Genomic DNA, 19,015 nt, shown 5'->3' with positions numbered 1-19,015 from the left:
GGGGAGCCCGCCGCGGTCGTGAGCCTGGGCGCACCGTGACTGGGCGGGCAGCTGGGGTGTGGGCCCTGGCAGCGCCGGTCTTGTTCTGGATGGTTACAGGAGTGTGTGTGCCTGCTTGTGAAAATTTAATGAGCCGTTTACTTCTTGGCATGTTTATATGTTCACATCTTTGTATGTCAATAAAAAGTTAAAAAATATAAAAACTATGGTATAAAGCTGTAAGTGGATAATTCTATTTGTTTGCTGCCCTTGTTTGTCTGAAACAGGTTTAAGGAAGTACATCAACTTAGAACGTTCCCTAGGGGCGCGACGCGGCCACGGCGATGCCGGCAGGAACCGCGGAGGCAGGCAGCGCGCTGCTGGGGCGGGACTGGAACACACGCTCCCAAAGGGCAGGTACGAAAGCCGCTTATGGTGGTGTCCTTGGCACAGTGGCTATAAAAAATTAACTGAGCTTATCAGCGACTAAACAACATTTTCATTAAAAAATAGTGCACGTATGAGCTGTCAGTCACAGCACAGAAACACCAGAGAACACGTGGAGAACCGTTCACGGAGGCCCGGCCCGTGCTCCGCGGACCGAGTCCGTCAGGTCCATCTTATTCGCGTCTCGGGCATTCACACCGTGAGTAAGACACAGGATGGAAGGACAGACTCTGAGTCACACAGACCCGCCCACGACAGTGTGAGCGAGCCCTTCATGATGCGAGGAAGGGGCACAGATGACCCACGGTGGGCGGCGGCCGGCGGGCACCCTGCCGAGTCTCTCTGCAGCCCTTTCTTTAAGGCAGACGAGGAGGGTGGGGTTTGGGAAACATTATTAACTGCCCTGAGGTAAGGACTTTCCAAATTTATTACTTTGCAAGCATCTTGAATATAATAAAACTTTTTAAAAGCTCAGTAAAGCCCATTTAATTACTGTGATGCACTGTTACATGTAAGTGACCAAGCAAGCTAGCAGATTATAAATTTCACTGGCCTTTTTGGTAACCGTATTATACATTTTCAATTACAAAGTTAAACTTAATTTCTGACTAATACAGGACGAAACAGAATAAATTAATTTTCAATGGCCTGTGCTAATTGTGCATAGGAAGATATCCATAAATTATAGTCTAGGTATCTTATATCTATTTGTGTGTTTGAAAATAGTTATATTTAGTTCTAAAAAGCCATGCTGGCAGTGTCTGGGCTCGTTTACCTGAAGGAACAGGCCGTAAGTGACTGTCAGTGTGAGCTCGGGGCTGTGTGACCCCCTCCCGCCTAGGCTCCTGGCCTGGGGTGCGGGCGACACCGAGGTGAGTATGACGATCCCTGTCCTCAAGGAGCTTCAGTCTAGTAGGGGATGAGACATACTAGACTGTGAGCTCCTCGAGGGCAGGAAAAGTGCTCTGGTCATCGTGCCCCAGTGACCAGCACCAGGCTCAGCACGAGGTGCTCAGTGTCTGTGGGACTGGACGCGGCTGCAGCCAGTGTGGCAACATGGGGGGCGGGACAAGAAGAACTGCTCGGAAGACTCTGAGGCCGCGGTGAGTTAGCCGGGAAGTCACAGAAGAGCCAGCACAGGAGAAGCCCAGAGGGACAGGCAGGGCCACCAGGGGCAGGAGGTGGTCCAGGCCAGAAGGCGGGGTTAGCTTGGCCACAGTGTGAGAAAAGGACGGAAAGAACTGGCAGGTCAAGGCCATCCCATCTGAGTCAGGGTCATGTCCCACAGCGATGCTGCAGGAGACGGACTAACGAGCTCTCCTGGGCAGACGGGAGGACAGTCAGGAGGACAGTGGAGAAGGAGCGGGCAGGAGGATGGGGCTGGAGGCACCACAGGGAGGCCTCCGGCTGTCAGCTGATGGGCGGGCGAGGAATTACCCATGACCCCAAGGTGGACTTGAAGACAAAGGCCCCTCTGTCACAACAGAAGGTGAGGGGCCGAGAGAAGAGGCCACAGCTTTGCTCTGGACAAACATGATGGCCAGCGGCGACTTCAAATGCAGGCGGAGGGGCTGCGAGAAAAGGCAGCACAGCCAGGAAGCAGACGAGGGCGGAGGAGGAGGAGCAGAGCCAGTGCTGCCAAGAACCCCGAGGACGGAGCGGAGAGGCCAGAGGAGAAACCTCTCTCTGCTCAGAGCGAAGGGGCAGGGACGCAGGTCAAGAGGCAAGAAGTCAGGGAGGCAGGCAGGTGGGACTGGGACCAGAGGGCAGACCCTGCAAGGGCAGAGCCTGTGAGCTGTGGGGAAAGACCAAGGAGGAACAAACACGCCTGGGAGCAAAACAGGAAGCGCGTTCAAATCCAGCCCTAGCGCTGAGAACGCGCACCTAAGTCGCAGGAAAATGAGGAAGCTCGACTTTGGCCGGAGCAGGCCGTCTGGAGTGAAGACCGCCATGTATGTGAAACGCAGAGCGAGCGGCTGTGCGCCCTGGCGCGGGCGGTGCAGGGCAGCGCGCCGTGGACTCCACAGGCCCAGCTCAGAGAGGCAGGCACGCAGCAATCAGCTGCTGCCTGGCCGGCCCTTCCCTTTCTCCCCAGGGGCCTGAATTCTCCGCTCAGGAAACTTGTCCAGCAGGTTGAGTGCATGAGCTCAGGGCCTTCTGGACCCTGATACTGACTACTTTTTATGAAAAAAGACCAAATGGCAGCAAATGAAAAAATCTCACATAACCTCGAGGAAGCACCCCAAATATGAAACGGGACACAGCTCACAATAAACCATGGCACTGGTTGGTTATAAAATTAAGCTCCCCATGCATATGCATAATATTAAAATATCTTACTTATTAAAGTATTAAGTCTTAATCTAGACTTAATTCCATTCAATGAGGCAACTGTTTATTGAGCACGTAATGGGCGCCTGGTCCGAAGCTCCGGGGCACAGAAACGAGTAAGACCTGGTGGGCCCACCCAGAGCCTGAGTGTGGCTGGAGACACAAACAGGCAAACGAGGAACTGCCAGGCCGGGCAGGGCCGCCTCTGTGCAGACGGCCGGCGCTCAGCACGCGAACAAGTCCCTGAGCGGGCCTCTCGGGGACGGGCAGCCACTGAAGGTTCGGGTCTGGCAGTGCCTGGCACAAAGCCGGAGCCGCTGACTGGCGGCGGGATGGCAATGCGAACTGCTCGATGCGATGACAGGAGTTCTGGAAAGGCACCAGAGGAGCGGCTGTCTCCTGGGGCAGGTAGACGGGGGAAGCTTCCTCGGGGAGGTGACCTCTGGGCTGGATTCTAAAGACAGAACCAGTTCACGGGCCAAGGCAGGGAGGCTCCTCTGAGAGAACAGCCTGCGAAGAGGCCGGAGCGGTGCGGGACGCGGGCGGGGGCGGGGCTGGGCTGACGTGAGGGGAGACGACAGGCAAGCGAGGGCTGCGTTCCCGAGGAGCTCGCATGCCATGCGAAGTCAGTGAGAAGTTAGGGGAGAGATTTCAACATAATCTGAAGTTTATGAAGATGTGAAGATGTAATCTACTTAAGACTCTTGCAAGGTATAAATAAATGCAAAGTAAGTTTCAAAATTATGTTTGCCCAGGAAACAGGGTCAGCCTTTGACGCACTGATCGAGCGACCGTGACTGCTATCACTCAGGGAGCAGCGGAGCCTGCCCAGCCCGGCCCTCTCTCCCCCCACTCCTACCTGAGCTGAGCCTTGAGCTCAGTGAACCGGGGCCGCCTGCTGGGGTCATAGGCCCAGCATTTCGTCATAAGGCTGTAGAGGGTGGGAGGGCAATTTGGAGGCATTGGCAATCTCTCCCCATTCTCAATGCGCCCGATCACATCATTGTTCTTCACTCCTTGAAAAGGCTTCACACCATGCATCAGTATCTCCCACATACATACACCTGTGGAATGGGATGAGAACAGAACAGGGGACTTAGCAGGATCGCTTCAGAGTCAGCACGAGACCACCAGCTGTGTGATGTGGCACCAGCTCAATAAAGCACATTCGATGGGCTCTTGTAAGAACAGCAACACTACTTTAATACAATGTGAATAACGAAACATTAAATTACCAAGGAAAAAACCGTCGCTTTTCCATGAGGTTTTCTTGTCTAAAACCCCTACTAGAAAAGGGCCTGGCAGTGCAGGGCCACTTCCTGGCTTGGTGGACAGCTCAAAAGCAAGCTCAAAGGCAGCGGAATGGGTTTCAGCCTCTCGCTTGCCAGTGCAACCTGCTTCTGAGCGCAGCGGTTGGCCCGCGGCCTAGCAACGGAAGCCCTGCGCAGCCACACTGCAGGGGGCACTCGGAGCCCTTTCGAGCTGTGGTCTGTCCTGGACTCGGTGCACACGCACGGTCTCCTGGCTCACCCACGAGTCAGTCACTGCGCCTGGGACGTCTCGTCCACAAACTCCACCATCAACCTCAGTAAGTCTCCTCACAACCTTCCCTTGAGAATCTCACACTTTCTCGGGATCGGCTGAACAACTGGGCACTCACCTCTCACTTAAACAAATGAACCAAACCTAAAACTGAAAATGAGGACCAGCCCGGAATGACCAGGGAGCTGAGCCCGGCGAGGAGGGAGGGCGGCTCTCTCCTGGTGGCGTCCGGTCAGCACCCGGCACTTTGGCCCCTGGAGATCTTGCCACCCTGAACGTGCCACAAACATGCCTCTGCTCGTGTGGAGTTCTCCGACCTAATGCCCCTTTACTTCCTTCTTCACAAACCCTCCTCTCGAGGCACCTCTGCGAGTTCTTCTACAAAGCTCTTCCCGATCCCCGGGGCACCGCCTCTCTACGCCCGGAGTACACGCTGTGCACCTCCTCCGGCCGGGAGCGGGGCTTTCCTCCCACATCTGCAGTTCCCAAAACAGTAAGTCCCTGAGAGGAGGCCCGGCATCTTCTCAGCACGTGACTTCGACCCTGGAATTAGCCAAAGGCTAAGCACAGAGTGCGTAAGACAGACAGCGCTGCCGTCGGCTCGCTCATCAGAACCAGGACAGCACTATCAGAAACGCTGGCACCGGCCTCGTTTTCTGAGCACATGACACACCGCGGACACCCTTCCTCGAATGCGCGCGTCATCCTCAATCCTCACCCCTTCCCTCTCTGTACACACAGCATGGCCTCACGTCTGAGACGCCACGGGCTGCAGGGTGCGCCGTTACTGTATATGACTAAGGAAGGGGGATGCTGCCAGCTACATGATGATACAGCCTTTGTCAACTCTCAGCATTGTTTTCGTCTCACCAAATGCTCTTCCAACTCATCCAGACACGAAAGGAAACATGCACAGAACAGACCAGGTCCCCACGAGTGCAGGCAAAGCAGCCACAGAAAACAGGCCCCGCAACCCCCGTGCAGAACTCCACGCCCTGGCGTGCACACTGCCCAGTTCCAGGAACGTTAAAATGTGAAAGAAACAGGCATTCAGAATCTCTGAAGGACGGACTTTCCTTGCGAACATAAGTAACCTGCTCCCTAGCTGCACAGCTAACGAGCGAGGTCCTGGGACCGAGCCTTTTTCTTTTCCTTCCCTTCCCCTTCCCCTTTTTTTTCCTTTTTTCTTAAATATTTTCTTCTCTTTATTTCAGAGGGGAAGGGACAGGGAGAGATGGAAATATCAATGATGAGAGAGAGTCATTGATCGGATGCCTCCTGCACACCCTCTACTGGGGATGGAGCCCACAACCAGCCATGTGCCCTGACGGGAAATTGAACCATGACCTCCTGGTTCATAGGTCAATGCTCAACCACTGAGCCACGCCGGCCGGGCCCCAGAGCCTTTCTTGACCCTGCCGGACTGCTTCCCATTTGGCTGAAGAGGCCCTCCCCGAACCTGGTGTCAGTGAGAGCACTAGATGGTCACTAAGTCAACAGCAAGTAAAGAGAAGAAAACAAGGACACACACTTGATATAGATGAAGTTATTTTTATTCATAGGAAAAGGTACATGAACACACCAGCAGAGAGAAGACACACATTAGACTGCGCAAGCTCCACGTGAGCGTTAGGACAGGGAAAGTGCAGAAGACGCGGAGACAGGGAGTCCTGTGTCTGGACGCTACACCTGCCACATGAAGCTTCACGGAGAGGGACATTCCAGCTGGCCTGGAGGTCACACAGAGCTTGCACTGGGGGGAGAGTCCAGGGTGAGGTGTTCCAGGTGGGAGGAGTCACAGGGATGCGCAGTGTGGGCTCGGAGAGCCCCTTGCACTAGCTGGGGGGTGCTCAAGGACCCACAGCAGGAGGAGGACCAGGCGGGAAGGGACAGAGCAGACATGGAAGGGGCAGGACCACAGAGACGAGGGTCAAACCTCAAGCCCTGAGACAAGTTAGGAAGGAGGAGAGTCCCGGGGAGAGGAGGAAGCGCGGTCTCAGGTCCCCGGGTCTGAGGGACAATCACAGAGCCAGAGGGACTCAAGTCCATCACAGAAAGGCATGAACGAGATGGCAGAGAGCGGAGAGAAGGAAGCAGAGGTGACCGCCCTGTGGCGCAGAAGCACGGCAGGGGAAGAAGGGAAGAGTGACGGAAGGGACCAGCAGCGGTCGTCGCAGAAGCCACACCTGGAAGCTGGCGTGCGCAGCTCCACGACTATCTGCCCAATGAGCCCAAGAGGCCGCCCCCCACATGCTCGGAGCCCAGGCGCAGCGCAGTTAGGAGAGCGGGGAAACAATTAGAGAAACACAAAGCTTGTCACAATACTCACCAAACATCCACACGTCACTAGCTGAGGTAAAGCGTCGAAAATTGATGGACTCTGGAGCCATCCATTTAATAGGCAATTTTCCTTTGGAAGCTAGAAGATTAATTTTAGAAAGTGAATTTCCTGTTATCTGCTGAGGAAGCTAACAGTTACAGCTTGCTGAGATGTTTATTATCGAGATAAAAAGCGTTCAACATTTGACCCTGAACTGCGTTTCCCTGGGAGAGCTACTTTTCCTTCCGCTGACGTCCTGAGGTCCCGGGAGGGTGGCAGTTCCACGGGGCGGGGCGTGGAGCCCCGGCGTCCTCCGGGGGCAGGCGGGAGCAGGAAGGGCGAGGGAGCCCGTGAAGAAGGCACTCGCGTGAGCTCAGGTAAGCAGCTGACATTCCCCAAGCAGCTCCTCGTCCACAGGACGGAGCCCTTGAGGTGGGAGCTGCCTGCTAAGGACAGCAGCCCCTTCCCATGCATGAAGCCCCGGGAACTCTGAAGCACGGTGCCCAGGGGAATGTCACATGGGCATGCTTATCTCCCTCAACTATAACCTTCAATCCTAAACCTGTCCCGGTAGGTTCTCTGCTTTGGAACACGAGGTTCGGGCGCCTTGGGTGACAAGCCCGAGCCTGGCCTTCCTTCTGCGGCGGAGGGAGCGCGCCTCTGGTGACTTGGCATCAGGAGACAACCATATGCATTCCATTTATAATTTCCCGCTTAACTTCCAGAACCTTCATGACAACTGAGCTCAAATCCTGTTTGCTTCCTTCCAGACAAACTGCCCTACCACTGTGCGCTGACCCGGAGGACCCCACCTTCAGGGTGGTTTTCCTAAGTCTAGCGGACTCTGCGCACTGACCTTTCTGAGGCGCCATCTGCGCGAAGCTGCCCGTGGCCCATTCAATGCTAAATGACGGCAGGCTCGCGCACCCTCCTGTTCGGATTTAGCTTCACTGGGATTCTAGGGCTTGGACTAGTTAGGGTTTGAGCTGGACATGGACTATATTTTAAAACACTGGAAAGCTGACTTGGTTGTTTTACAGTTATCTGACCAACTAACCAAAATGAATATACAACCAAAGACTTTTCTTTTCGCACAACAAAGGGTCACTGCTAAAGTTGTTTCAGGCTGTAGTATGCAGAAAGCATATGGAAAGAGAACAGCCAGGAGCTATAGGAAAAGTCAATCAACTGAGAAACTGGCCTTTGTAAACAGTAGTAATAATTAGAACACACACTAATAGCATAACATGAATTTATAACGTAAACCTTAGCTGAAATACTAGAATGTAAACATTTATTAATAAAAACATTTGGTCAATAATAATTTGAAGAACCAAAGTCAATCTGTCCAAGGCTGGCAAGTTCAAGGAAAACCACCTGAGCTGGGTTTCAGTCCACACTCATGGGCCGAAGTCCTGGAGGTGAGTGAGGCAGACGCCTCTCACTGAGCCCTGGGACCGCCCGTGCTGCGGTGTCCGACTGCGTGCACCAGAGGAAGGACGCCTGCTGACTCCAATTCTTGGCCACAAGCAATAAGCGGCAATAACCCTTCAAGCACAGGTGTGAGTGAACGTAAGTTTTCCTTTCTCCTGGAGAAATGCCCAGGATTGTCATTGCGGGTCATATGGTAGCTGCATGCTTAGGTCCCAAAGGATCTGCAAACTCTTGCCCTCACTGGTGTGGCTCAGGTGGTTGGAGAGTCAGCCCCTCCAATGAAAGGCTGTGGGTTCAATTCCAGTCAGAGCACGTGCAGGAGGCAACCGATCCATGTTTCTCTCTCCCCCACTCCCCCACCTCAAATCAATAAAAATACATATCCTGGGGTGAAGATTAAAAAAAAAAAAACACACAAAAAATAGCCCAGCCAGTGTTGCTCAGTGGTTGAGCCTCAACTCATGAACCAGGAGATCACAGTTTAATTCCTGGTTAGGGTACATGCCCGGACTGCAGGCTCAATCCCCAGTGGGGTGCATGCAGGAGGCAGCTGATCGATGATTCTCATTATTGATGTTTTCCGTCTCTCTCCCCCTCTCTCTGAAATGAATGAAAACATATTTTAACATAAATAAATAATTTTGAAAAAGACTCTGCAAACTGTTTTGCAGAGTGGCCACACTGTTTACTTTCTCACAAGTGATTTGAGGAATTTGGTTTCTGTGTTTGTGCCAGCACTGATGGTATCGCCACGTTTCCGTTAGCTGTTCTGATAGGTGTGCAATGGATCTCACTGTGGTCTTCATCGACATGTCCCCCTTAATGTATTCATTTGCTATCTGCCTATCCTCTGCAGTAAAACCTTTCTTCATATCTCCTGCCCATTTTCTTTCTTCTTTGTTTCTTTTTTACTGTTGAGTTTTGAGAGTTCTTTCTATATTCTAGGTATCAGTTCTTTGTTGGATAGATATGTGGTTGGCAAATATTTTCTTCCACTCTGTGGCTTGTCTTTTAACAGGTCTTTTGCAGAACAAAGATCTTTAATTTTGATGAGGTCCAATCTATCCCTTTTTCCTTCTATGGATGTTCTGGTATTGAGTCCAAGGACTCTTTGCCTAGCCCTAGATACCACACATGTACTCCTATGTTTTTCCTAGAAGCTGTACATTCTGTACTTGTCTGTGACCCGCTGTGAGTGACATGGAGGCGGTCAGGCTGAGGCCCACGCATGCCCGTGGACGCCAGCGGTCCAGCACTGCACCTGTCGGAAGGCTGTCCTTTCCGTGAACTCACTCACACCTGTCAACAATCAGCTGAGCCTATTTCTTACAAACATGCCTTTTAAAGGAATAACACCCATGAAAGGTCCTGAACCTATTGCTTATTTATTGCTCCCATCTTACCTTTGTAGTAAGTACTGTCTTCCATGTATCGGGATAATCCAAAGTCTCCTAATTTCACGCAATCATTTGAGGACACCAGAACATTCCGAGCAGCAATGTCCCTGAGAAGGAAGAATTTGGGCCAACAAATTTTAATACAAGGAAGATGAACCACAAAGTCATCTATATTATATAAAGACATACAGGTACTTTGAAAGACAGCTTATATACAATGCAAACAGGAGATCGACCACACACTGAAAAGAGGGACACCTTACTATTTTATTTCAAGTATGTTTCTGCTGGCAGATATTTACTCGTTAATGTGATGACCAGTATTGTGAACGATGATGGCAAAGTGCATTCTCAAATAATGAAGCTGCTCATTACTTTGCAAACAATCGTTTTTGCAGCGGCGTTACTGACAGTGGCCCACAGCCATGGTCGGCACCCGGCTGGCCTCAGAGGCAGGATGAAAGAAGAGTCATCTCATTACTTGTCAGCGTCTTTGCTCATGTGCTCGCTTTAATGCCAGATGACCAAACACTAACACAACACCAAGCCCTCACTTGCCTCACACTAGACCCAGTTACACTCAGAAACCCCAGGGGACACATGGATGCTCATGACACTCGGTGTCCTGGAAGGTCCCGGCCGATGTGTCAGGACGCGCGTTCGTGCCCTAGTGCCGCGGGCAGGCTCTCCACAGGGCAGACACAGCACCCGCACACCCGGGTCAAGCAGCACAAAGTCACCCCCTCTCCCCGACCTTACCTGTGCACAAATCTCTTGCTCTCCAGGTACGCGAGAGCTGTGCTAAGCTGGTAGGCGTACAGGATTAAGGACGCCAGATCCAAGCTGTACTTCCGGACTTGCAGAAATGACCTCAGCTTTGGGACAGTGACCAAGACAAAATGGAAGGATTAGTGGAGAACAGAAATCCACAGCCAAAGAGCTACTCCAACCCAGTGCTGCCCATCGCTAATGCACTTAGGAGAATGGCTTCAATTCTCCCCTAAGAGCAAAGCATGACGAACCAAACGTACTAGCTCAGAAATTATGGTTAATCATTCTTTATTTGAAATCCTATTGTCAAGTTGGAATCTTCTTGACTATAGACAAACTTTTGAAAAAAATCAGAAAGATGTTTCCAGGGAATGAATAAAAGCACAAAATATATATAAAAGGCTAAGTGACCATCCAACCATCCAACTAGTAGCTATGATGCACAATGACCACTAGGGGGCAGACGCTCAACACAGGAGCTGCTGAGCTACGGTGACTTGGCAACGGCAGTTCTCGGGTGACACACCCCGGAACCAGAGAGGAGGGAGTCCGATTCCAGGGTGCGTCACCCAAGAACCGCCCTCTCGCAATCCGGGACCCCTCAGGGGATGTCAGAGAGCCGGTTTCAGCCCAATCTCCGCAGGCCAGGCCAAGGGACCCCACCTGCCAGAGGGATCCCGCTCACTCCACAGAGCTGCACTGCCACTGGCCTGGGAGGGACCGCGGGAGGTTGGCTCCAGGGCATGTCTGGTCCATCTCACCCAGTCCTGCCCCTCCGGCCACCTTCTAATTAATTTCCTTTCAATGTGCACGAATCCATGCACCGGGGCACTAGTTACTAAATAATATTTGTTAGAAAACAAAAAGATCTAGTCACCTCTCAAAAAAATCCAATACACAAGCATGGTCAGCTCACACTACCCCATCCCGGGCAGACCTGAGGATAGGTGAGGAGGGGAGGGTGGGAGGGGTAGTACCCCCCTCCTCGCCACCCCTATGGAGCTTTGGGTGCAGAAAGGTCAACTGGTTGTGTTTATCCCACTGGGCTTCCCAGTGGTGCCTACCACTGTCATGGTTCATTCAGCTAAATGCTAACATAGCAAAGAAAGGTAGAGGAGCTGAATACTCTAATTCTACAAAATCAACATATAAAGGAGAGACATTTTTTAATCCCAATGAATTAGCAAATTCTTCAAAAGCAAAGCAGGAAAATACTGTACAAAAATATGGAAACAGCCCTAGCCAGTTTGGCTCAGTGGATAGAGCGCCGGCCTGCGGACTGAAAGGTCCTGGGTTCGATTCTGGTCAAGGGTACATGCCCGGGTTGCAGGCTCAATCCCCAGTAGGGGACGTACAGTAGGCAGCCAATCAATGATTTCTCTCATCATTGATCTTTCTATCTCTCTCCTCTCTCCCTTCCTCTCTGAAAGCAATAAAAATATATTTTAAAAAAACACAAAAATACGGAAAGGTAGAGCAGAGGAGGCAAGACGTTGTAGGGACCTTAAAATGCTCCAGCCAGCAAACTTTGTTAGCATACGTGGGGAGAAGAGCGTGGGGACCTCAGGCAGGGCCCTTTCAAAGGCGGGCGTGGGGGTGATGCTGTTGCAAAGCGGAGGAAGGACCAAACTACACTTCGGTTCCCGGTCGCTGGTAACCCCAATACTCATCACAAGCAAAACTGTATTTGGGAGCCTTTAAAAAACAAGGAATGTGTGTAATGTTTTCGAAGGTTGCATTAACCTTCAGTAGCAGAAAACTGCATCTGAAAAATCAACCTGTTGATCCCCAACCAGGCCAGGCTACCGAAGCGGCGTGCAGATGACAGCAGGGCTCTGGGCCCTCGCTGCTGTGCCCCGCCCCGCCCCTGCCCCCGCGGGAGGGTAGCAGCCAGCAGGCCTGGGGTGGGGCACAAGAGTTTCCATTTGGAACAAGGTCCCAGGTGATGGTGTACAGTGATTAGTTCCGTGTTCTGGAGAAAGTTAAGTAAGGAGAGCTGCTCACACTGTTACTCATCTTTAAAACTGTGACTAATGTCAGCAGGTCCAATGGGAATTCTAAAAAGCTTAAGGAACCCTTCAGATTTACCCAAATCCAGCACTACTTCGCCACTGCTTCTCTCACCCTCCCAGCACCGGAGAGGAAAAGAGATCCACTTTGTCAGGACTGTTGCTTCCAGTCCCAACAAAACTTTTGGCTGGGGCAGATGCGCTGCTTGGCCTGAGTTAGGGGACGACTGGGGAATGTAAGGATGAGGACATTGTACTATATCCTCTGAATCAAAACCACACAACAGATACCTCCCTTTCTTAACAAAGGACATCACACAGCCAGTGTGGACTGCATGAGTACTGAGCCCAGCTGACCTGCACCAGCGGCCCGCCCACACAGGCCAGATCATGGCACACGGGGCAGCCAGCCCACACAGGCCGGGTCTGGCACAGGGGAAGCCCGCCCACAGGCCGGGTCTGGCACATGGTACCTCTCCGAGAGTGCACAGCTCCATGATGATCCAGACCGGGTTCTCCGTGATGACGCCAATCAGCTTCACAATATGAGGGTGGTCAAACTGGCGCATGGTTACTGGGGAGAACAGTGTCCACAGTTACTTTCTCGCCAGGCCGTTAGGTGGTGATGGCTGGCTCGCTCTGTGTTTTCTTGGCCTACACTCGCAGCAATAGACTAGCTGAGGCAGCATCCCTACCAGGCCCCAGTCTACTGAGTCAGAGAGACACAGCAGGGCTAAGGCTATGCTTAGACAGCTGATGAAGTCGCGTAGGGTCCCAGATTTATTCATTTACTGACTGTCACGTGGTAAAATCCCAGAGAGGGAGAGCGGAAAGCAGCAGGTTGGTCAGGGCTCATGGAATGAAGAACACTGAGATTCATTTATACAACCAATGTCCGCCAGGTGCCTTCTGTGAGCAAAACAGACACGGTCCCTGTCCCCCATGGAGCTCAGAGTCAGGGCGGGAGCGACAACACTACTTGCAAGCAAGGCCGCTGAGCGGTAGGTGCTTGGGAAGGAGAGACCTGCCTGCGGCTGGATGCGGGGACATGTGAGGGGGAAGGGCTCCCAGCTCCAGGGCAGGAGGGCGGCAGCCTGGCGGCTCCGCGTGTGCGCCTCCAGCAGAGAAGACCCCCGGGCAGCCTGGTCAGGGAGCGTGACCGAGCAGCGGGGCCAGGGGCTGCCTGTCCTGCTCTCCCCAACCCCAGGGCTTGCAGCACGTGGGCTGGGACCACTTCTCTATCTGCCCAATTCCAGGGCGAAGATTTCAATGGTACAAGGTACCGAAGGACAAAGGGACAGCAAAATCAATCTGTGTTCATGGCTTACCCGGGAAAATCTACAGATACGGCCTCTACAAATACAGATATCAATGTGCAAGGCAAGATTAATAAAAGGAGTTGCCTCATAAAAGTCAAAACATTATTTTTCTTCTTCAGAGACCGTCTGGATTTCACAGATAAAGTCAAATGGCGTTCCAAAGAAATTTCTAGAAACTTACAGGCTTCCTGCAGGAATTTCTCTCTCACGCTGTCGGAAGTACAGTTTTTACATGTTTTAATTGCAACCGCCAGAGCTGGATTCTCCTGTGGGGAAACCACAGCGTCACACACGTGCCAGCGAGGGCCTCTGCCTGCGGCAGGGCAGGCTCAGGTGGCTGTCTGCTCTGCAGCCAGGGGGACCCGGGGCCTGACAGACCAGATGTGAACTCAGGAGAATGGAAACTGTGCCCAGAAACGGTACATGAACGTCCACAGCAGAATTACTTATAACAGCCCAAGTGGTGATGACCCAAATGACCACCAACAGATGAGAAGATGAACAAAAAGTGGGTATCCACACAACAGCGTGTTATTTGCTGATAAAAAGGAGTGAAGTTCTACATGACACGAAATGGCAAACCCTGAAACCATCGTGCTGAGAAAACAGCCACAAAAGCCACACATCGTATGATTCCACTGGATGAAATGTCCAGAAAAGGCCAACTTAAAGAAAGAGCAAGTAGATGTGTGGCTGCCAAGTGCTGGGAGAGGCAAAAGGAAGTAAATGCTAGCAGGGTTTCTTCTGGGGATAAAAATAATGTTCTAGAGTGTCCTGTGGTGATGGCTGCACAACTCTGTGAACATGCTAAAAACACGGAATGATACATATGAAAGAGTAAATGTGAGAGTTTGTGAATTATCTCAATAAAGCTATTATTAAATAACCAATTTTTAAAATTCTCATCTCAGTGGAGAGCAATATGGAACAAATAAACGGTCTTTTCTTGAAAATGCAGGAGGGTGGGAATATTGGCTGGCTGCTGTTCACTTTGGTCATGTGTTTGTTAATCCCAGCCAAGGGGACAATCTTCTATGGAATCTAGAACTGATGACAGAGGCTGGAAGAGTAAAGGGTAAAAGACAGACCCGGCACTCTAGGAGCTCTTTTGCCATTTTGTCATTTTTGAATATATTAAGGAAGTTGACATATATGATGAGCTTTAAAAAGCCAACTGCAAAAAAAAAAAAAAAAGCCAACTGCAAATACCTTGAAGACCTCAGGGCTTACGAAGACAAACAAAAGGCCATTTCAACTTAAACAGTCAAAGCAGTCCAGACTTCGGGACTTACGGGGCTCACGTAAATGCCTTGGTGGACATCTCCGAACTGGCCTTCTCCAATACATCGTCCCAGCTCTATTCTTTCTCTTTGAATCTCATAATCTCTGGCTGCAAGACAGGATCCACACATCAGAAACACGAGCACAGCCACACTAGATGTGGAAATGACACTCTACACGGTTCATCTCATGAACACCCCTGAGTAACACTGTCAACAGTGGCACATCTTCCTATGAAAACGCTTTCAACCAGTGGAATTCTCTTAAACGGCATCTTTGAAGGAACTCGTGTCTGCAGGCACTGATTAAACTACCAAACACCGAGTTCTACTGCAGGCAGATTTGTTTTCACATTTTTAATGTCTGATTTAGTTTATATTTATTTGGTAGTTTTTAAATAATTTCTCTAAATATTAACTTATATGCTTATTAATAAGTGCTATTAGTTCAGGTATTAATATATGAAGGCTAAAAAGTTATTTAAAGCAATTATCTTACAAATAACTTAAATTTGTAAGTTATGGAGGCAACAAAAAAATTATGTCGTGAGTAATTGTATGTTCTAAAAGTTTAAGAGTGTTCCACTTTATTATAACCCTATCTCAATATTATTCATGGAGCTAAAAGAGTTTAAAGAGGTAGCTTCTAAAAATTAATTTCAAAATTAGATGACTTGGAATCAGGTTGAGGACATCACATAAATTATGAGTATTTTATATTTTTGAGAGCATATCCCTCAAATTAATGTATTAGATCGTTGATTTACACAACACCAATGATCCAAAGGTACACGGAAAGGAATATCCACTAGGGACCTAGGAGATTGGTTCTAATCAATTCACTACTTCGTATGCGTTTTGATTTCTCCCAGTCAGGAAAGTCCTCCCCGCAGCCCTTACTGCACATACCCCATTAGTGTGATCACCAATGGAATAACACAACTTTCCCCTGGGTTATCAAGTTATAAATCATGTAAAAATTCAACCCAAAATTTAGATGGTGATTTTCCTCTTTAAAATCCTTTAGCTAGTAGTTCCATTCAATTAACAGCATGAGTAAATCAATGAAAAATAGCTTAAAAATAAAAGAAACATCCCGTATCATTCCATAGGTTGCAATTGCAAGCAAATGCAGTTATTTTAAAGGATCCTGTTACCTTCATCTATTCCATAGCTTTCTGTATTGCAATTAAGAGAGAAAAAAATTGAAGACCTTGCTTAGAAATAGCTAATAGCATTTAGGTTAACAACAATAAACATGGAGAGTACATGTCAATAATATTCACTTTATTAAATACTTTAACCATGAATATGAGTTAAAAAAAAAAAGAGGACCAGACACAAGGAAAAACTACTCCCCTCCAGTTAACTCAGTGTGATATAAACAAGACTCCCAAGTTCTATTTCATAAACTCCTTTATGATAACTCATTTTTGTGGGGGTCTGGGTGAAAGCAGCCATTTGGGCATTTACTACTCAACTCTGAATAATAAATATACAAATAAAAATTTGGATTCTCTGCAGGAATGTGCAAATAACAAAATGACTAAACAAAAATTAACATTTTCCCAAATTGCTGCTGCAAGTCAAAACGTTCACAGAAGTGTGGCTTTCGCCCGCCTGTTCCACATCTCTCTCTAGTAACACAGGGGCTGAGAGGCCCAAGGGCCCACCTGGGACTGCGCATGCCTCAGCAGGCCGGCAGTTTTTCTGTATTTTGGTAACAGCTCCTCAATGTACCTAGTAAATCTGAACGCGAGCATCTTTTAAGATATTTACACAACAGGGTAAAGCACCCAAACATGCTACAAATATGCACAGCTCTACTGAAATCAGGATGTCAACTCGAATTATCTAGGCCTTTGAGGCTGTAAGCCGGAACCATAATGGGGCCTCTTTAAGAGGGAGGGTACAATTTTAAAATGGGAAGGACATTTCAAGGGCATCTCCAATTCTAGGTCTGGGACTGTAAACTGCAAGTAGACCCGGGGCTTCCAGACTCTCCTCAGGCAGCAGGCAGCTCAGCAGAGAAGCGGATGCTGCTGTTCCCAGGCTGCGGGAGGTCAGCTTCCCACTCCTCCCACCGCTGCAGCGCTGAATCAGAGCAGCTCTTTTTAGCTGGTTAGTCAAGGGCAGTGAAGAACAACAATTTGCCATAGCTGGTTTGCTTTGGTGGATAGAGCGCTGGCCTGCGGACTGCAGGGTCCCAGGTTCAATTCCGGTCAAGGGCACATGCCTGGGTTGTGGGCTCGATTCCCAGTAGGAGACGTGCAGGAGGCGGCTGATCAATGATTCTCTCTCATCACTGATGTTTCTCTCTCCCTCTCCCTCCCTCTCTGAAATCAATAAAAAATGTATTTAAAAAAGAAAAGAAAAAACAATTCCAAGGAGAAATGCAAGTCACTGGACAGACATATTTAAAAATTAAATACAGATTTTTAAACTTTAAATAACACTCTATAGAGAGGAAATACTCTAATCAATAAAATCATACTATCACAGAGCCCGAAAGCAAGATGACACAAAGCCTGTAACTAAACTAACTTGAATTTGAGTGTTAGGCACATAAAGTGTGGAATTCTGGGGGCTGAGAAGCGTGTTGTGTCACAGGGAGGCACTGAACACGGCGGAGAAGGACAGTGAGTGTCTGAAGCGCTGGGTGAGCCTGTGGCATGGGCGCCGAGCAGGCGGGCTGCTTACTTGAGGGCATGGTGTAGGTGTCCTCTTCATCGATGATCTCGGCGTAGTCGTCCGTTTCTGCAGGGAAGGAGACAGGCGCAGCGGAGAGGTTACACGCCGGCCTCCGGGCCTGGGGACCCCACTGCGCGGTCGTGTTCTACACAGTCACGCAGCGGCTGCCCGAGTCGTCATGGAGGTGACAGTGACGTCATGCCCCACTACGTCAGAAGGCAGACCGCTTCTCAGCGAGCAGGCAGAGCTGGCACAGAACGCCCTTGTGGAGACAGAAAGACACGAGACAACCACGCGGAGCTCCAACCCGCCACGGGCGCGCACGGCCGCCTCCCGCAGCCCGGCAGCACCTGGAAGACCACGCCCTGGTCTCCCGTCTCCACGCGAGACGGAGCTCACACACACCCGACGGCACTCCTGAGGTGACCACCGTGCTTCCTTGGGAAATAAGAGTGGCAGCCGCCTTCAGCAGGGTCACCGGGCTGACTTATTTCCTTGGTTCAGGGCGGAGGCAACCCAGATTGATCTCCGCTGACTTCCTCGCTCAGACATTTGAAGAGTGCACGTGAAGGATGGAATGGGATCAAACAGCATGCTAAAAGGAGTTCTTTTCTGAGATGAGGACAAGGACTTCCAGGGTTTCCACTTACTCCTTTCCATGACGCAGCTACGTAAAAACCCACCACCACGTGCTGGGGAGCCACCTGGGGAGAGCCACTGCGCACTGGGGACCGGCACCTCCGTGCAGGGACGAAGCGGGGCCAGGGAAGGGCAGTGAGTTCTGGGGAACCATCATCTGACTGGGGCTCGGTTTGAAACTGACCTGGCGGCTGCCGGAAACCCCAGAGAAACGAGAAACTAAAAGCTCTTTCTTCTCTGATGCCATGCATACTGCATTCCGACATTAAAACTATGGAACCCAGGAAACGGGGGCCGTTTACACTCTCGGGCACTAGTTGTCCCACGCGGCTACATAATGATGGAGAGCAAACCTAGGAGTGCCCAGGGGAGTTCGTTCCTTAGTTTGTAACCATCATTACAAGTTATTAAGTAAAGAGAAAGTCAACTGGCAGAATGTAAAGTAGATGAACCAGGTCTCTTTAACACACTTACCAAGGAAATTCCATACGCAGGCAGATAATGTATGTCATTCCTACATGTCTCCCCTAACCTAATACTACGTGCAGGATTGAAGAAAAACAACTCATCTACCCAAAGCTTTCAAGCTTTTATTTCTGTATTGCTCCCGCTTGTCTGTTCTCAGGGAATACTTAAGAACAACAAATTGTCATGATTTAGGCCAACGGCTTTGCTTTCTTGGTGGGAGATAGCTTAACAAAAGATACCCCTGAAATGCAATGTGGGGGCAGAAGGGAGCCATCGGGCACCTGTAAGAAACAGGAGCTGGCCATTTTGAAATAAACCATTTTTAAAAATGGGGACTTCTAAAACCGCAGACATTGTGACTGGAAAGGCTTGGTATCACAGTATGTGG

The 19,015-nt window shown here is 50.2% G+C and overlaps 1 protein-coding gene across 17 annotated transcripts in view; it reads right to left on the bottom strand.

Annotated features, from left to right (window-relative positions):
• PTK2 (protein tyrosine kinase 2) overlaps nt 1-19,015 on the bottom strand; it is a gene marked incomplete at its 3' end in the record, with an annotated part of 114,915 nt that overhangs the window by 33,476 nt on the left and 62,424 nt on the right. For 14 of the 17 annotated variants that reach the window (XM_079795830.1, XM_079795843.1, XM_079795840.1 and 11 more), the window contains 8 exons: nt 17,530-17,586; nt 14,842-14,939; nt 13,731-13,815; nt 12,704-12,804; nt 10,210-10,325; nt 9,457-9,557; nt 6,629-6,718; nt 3,617-3,821 (listed from right to left, as the gene is read on the bottom strand). In XM_079795830.1, coding sequence (XP_079651956.1) covers nt 3,617-3,821; nt 6,629-6,718; nt 9,457-9,557; nt 10,210-10,325; nt 12,704-12,804; nt 13,731-13,815; nt 14,842-14,939; nt 17,530-17,586 — 853 coding nt within the window. Of the gene's footprint in view, nt 1-3,616; nt 3,822-6,628; nt 6,719-9,456; nt 9,558-10,209; nt 10,326-12,703; nt 12,805-13,730; nt 13,816-14,841; nt 14,940-15,986; nt 16,008-17,529; nt 17,587-19,015 lie in introns of those variants that run through there. The other 3 variants (XM_079795835.1, XR_013814908.1, XM_079795833.1) reach the window with 3 other exon arrangements.

This window comes from Cnephaeus nilssonii (genome assembly GCF_951640355.1).
Source record: "Cnephaeus nilssonii genome assembly, chromosome: 18".
Taxonomy (NCBI): domain Eukaryota; kingdom Metazoa; phylum Chordata; class Mammalia; order Chiroptera; family Vespertilionidae; genus Cnephaeus; species Cnephaeus nilssonii.
Note: the sequence above shows the minus strand (reverse complement) of the source record. Positions and strands in the feature narration are given on the sequence as shown.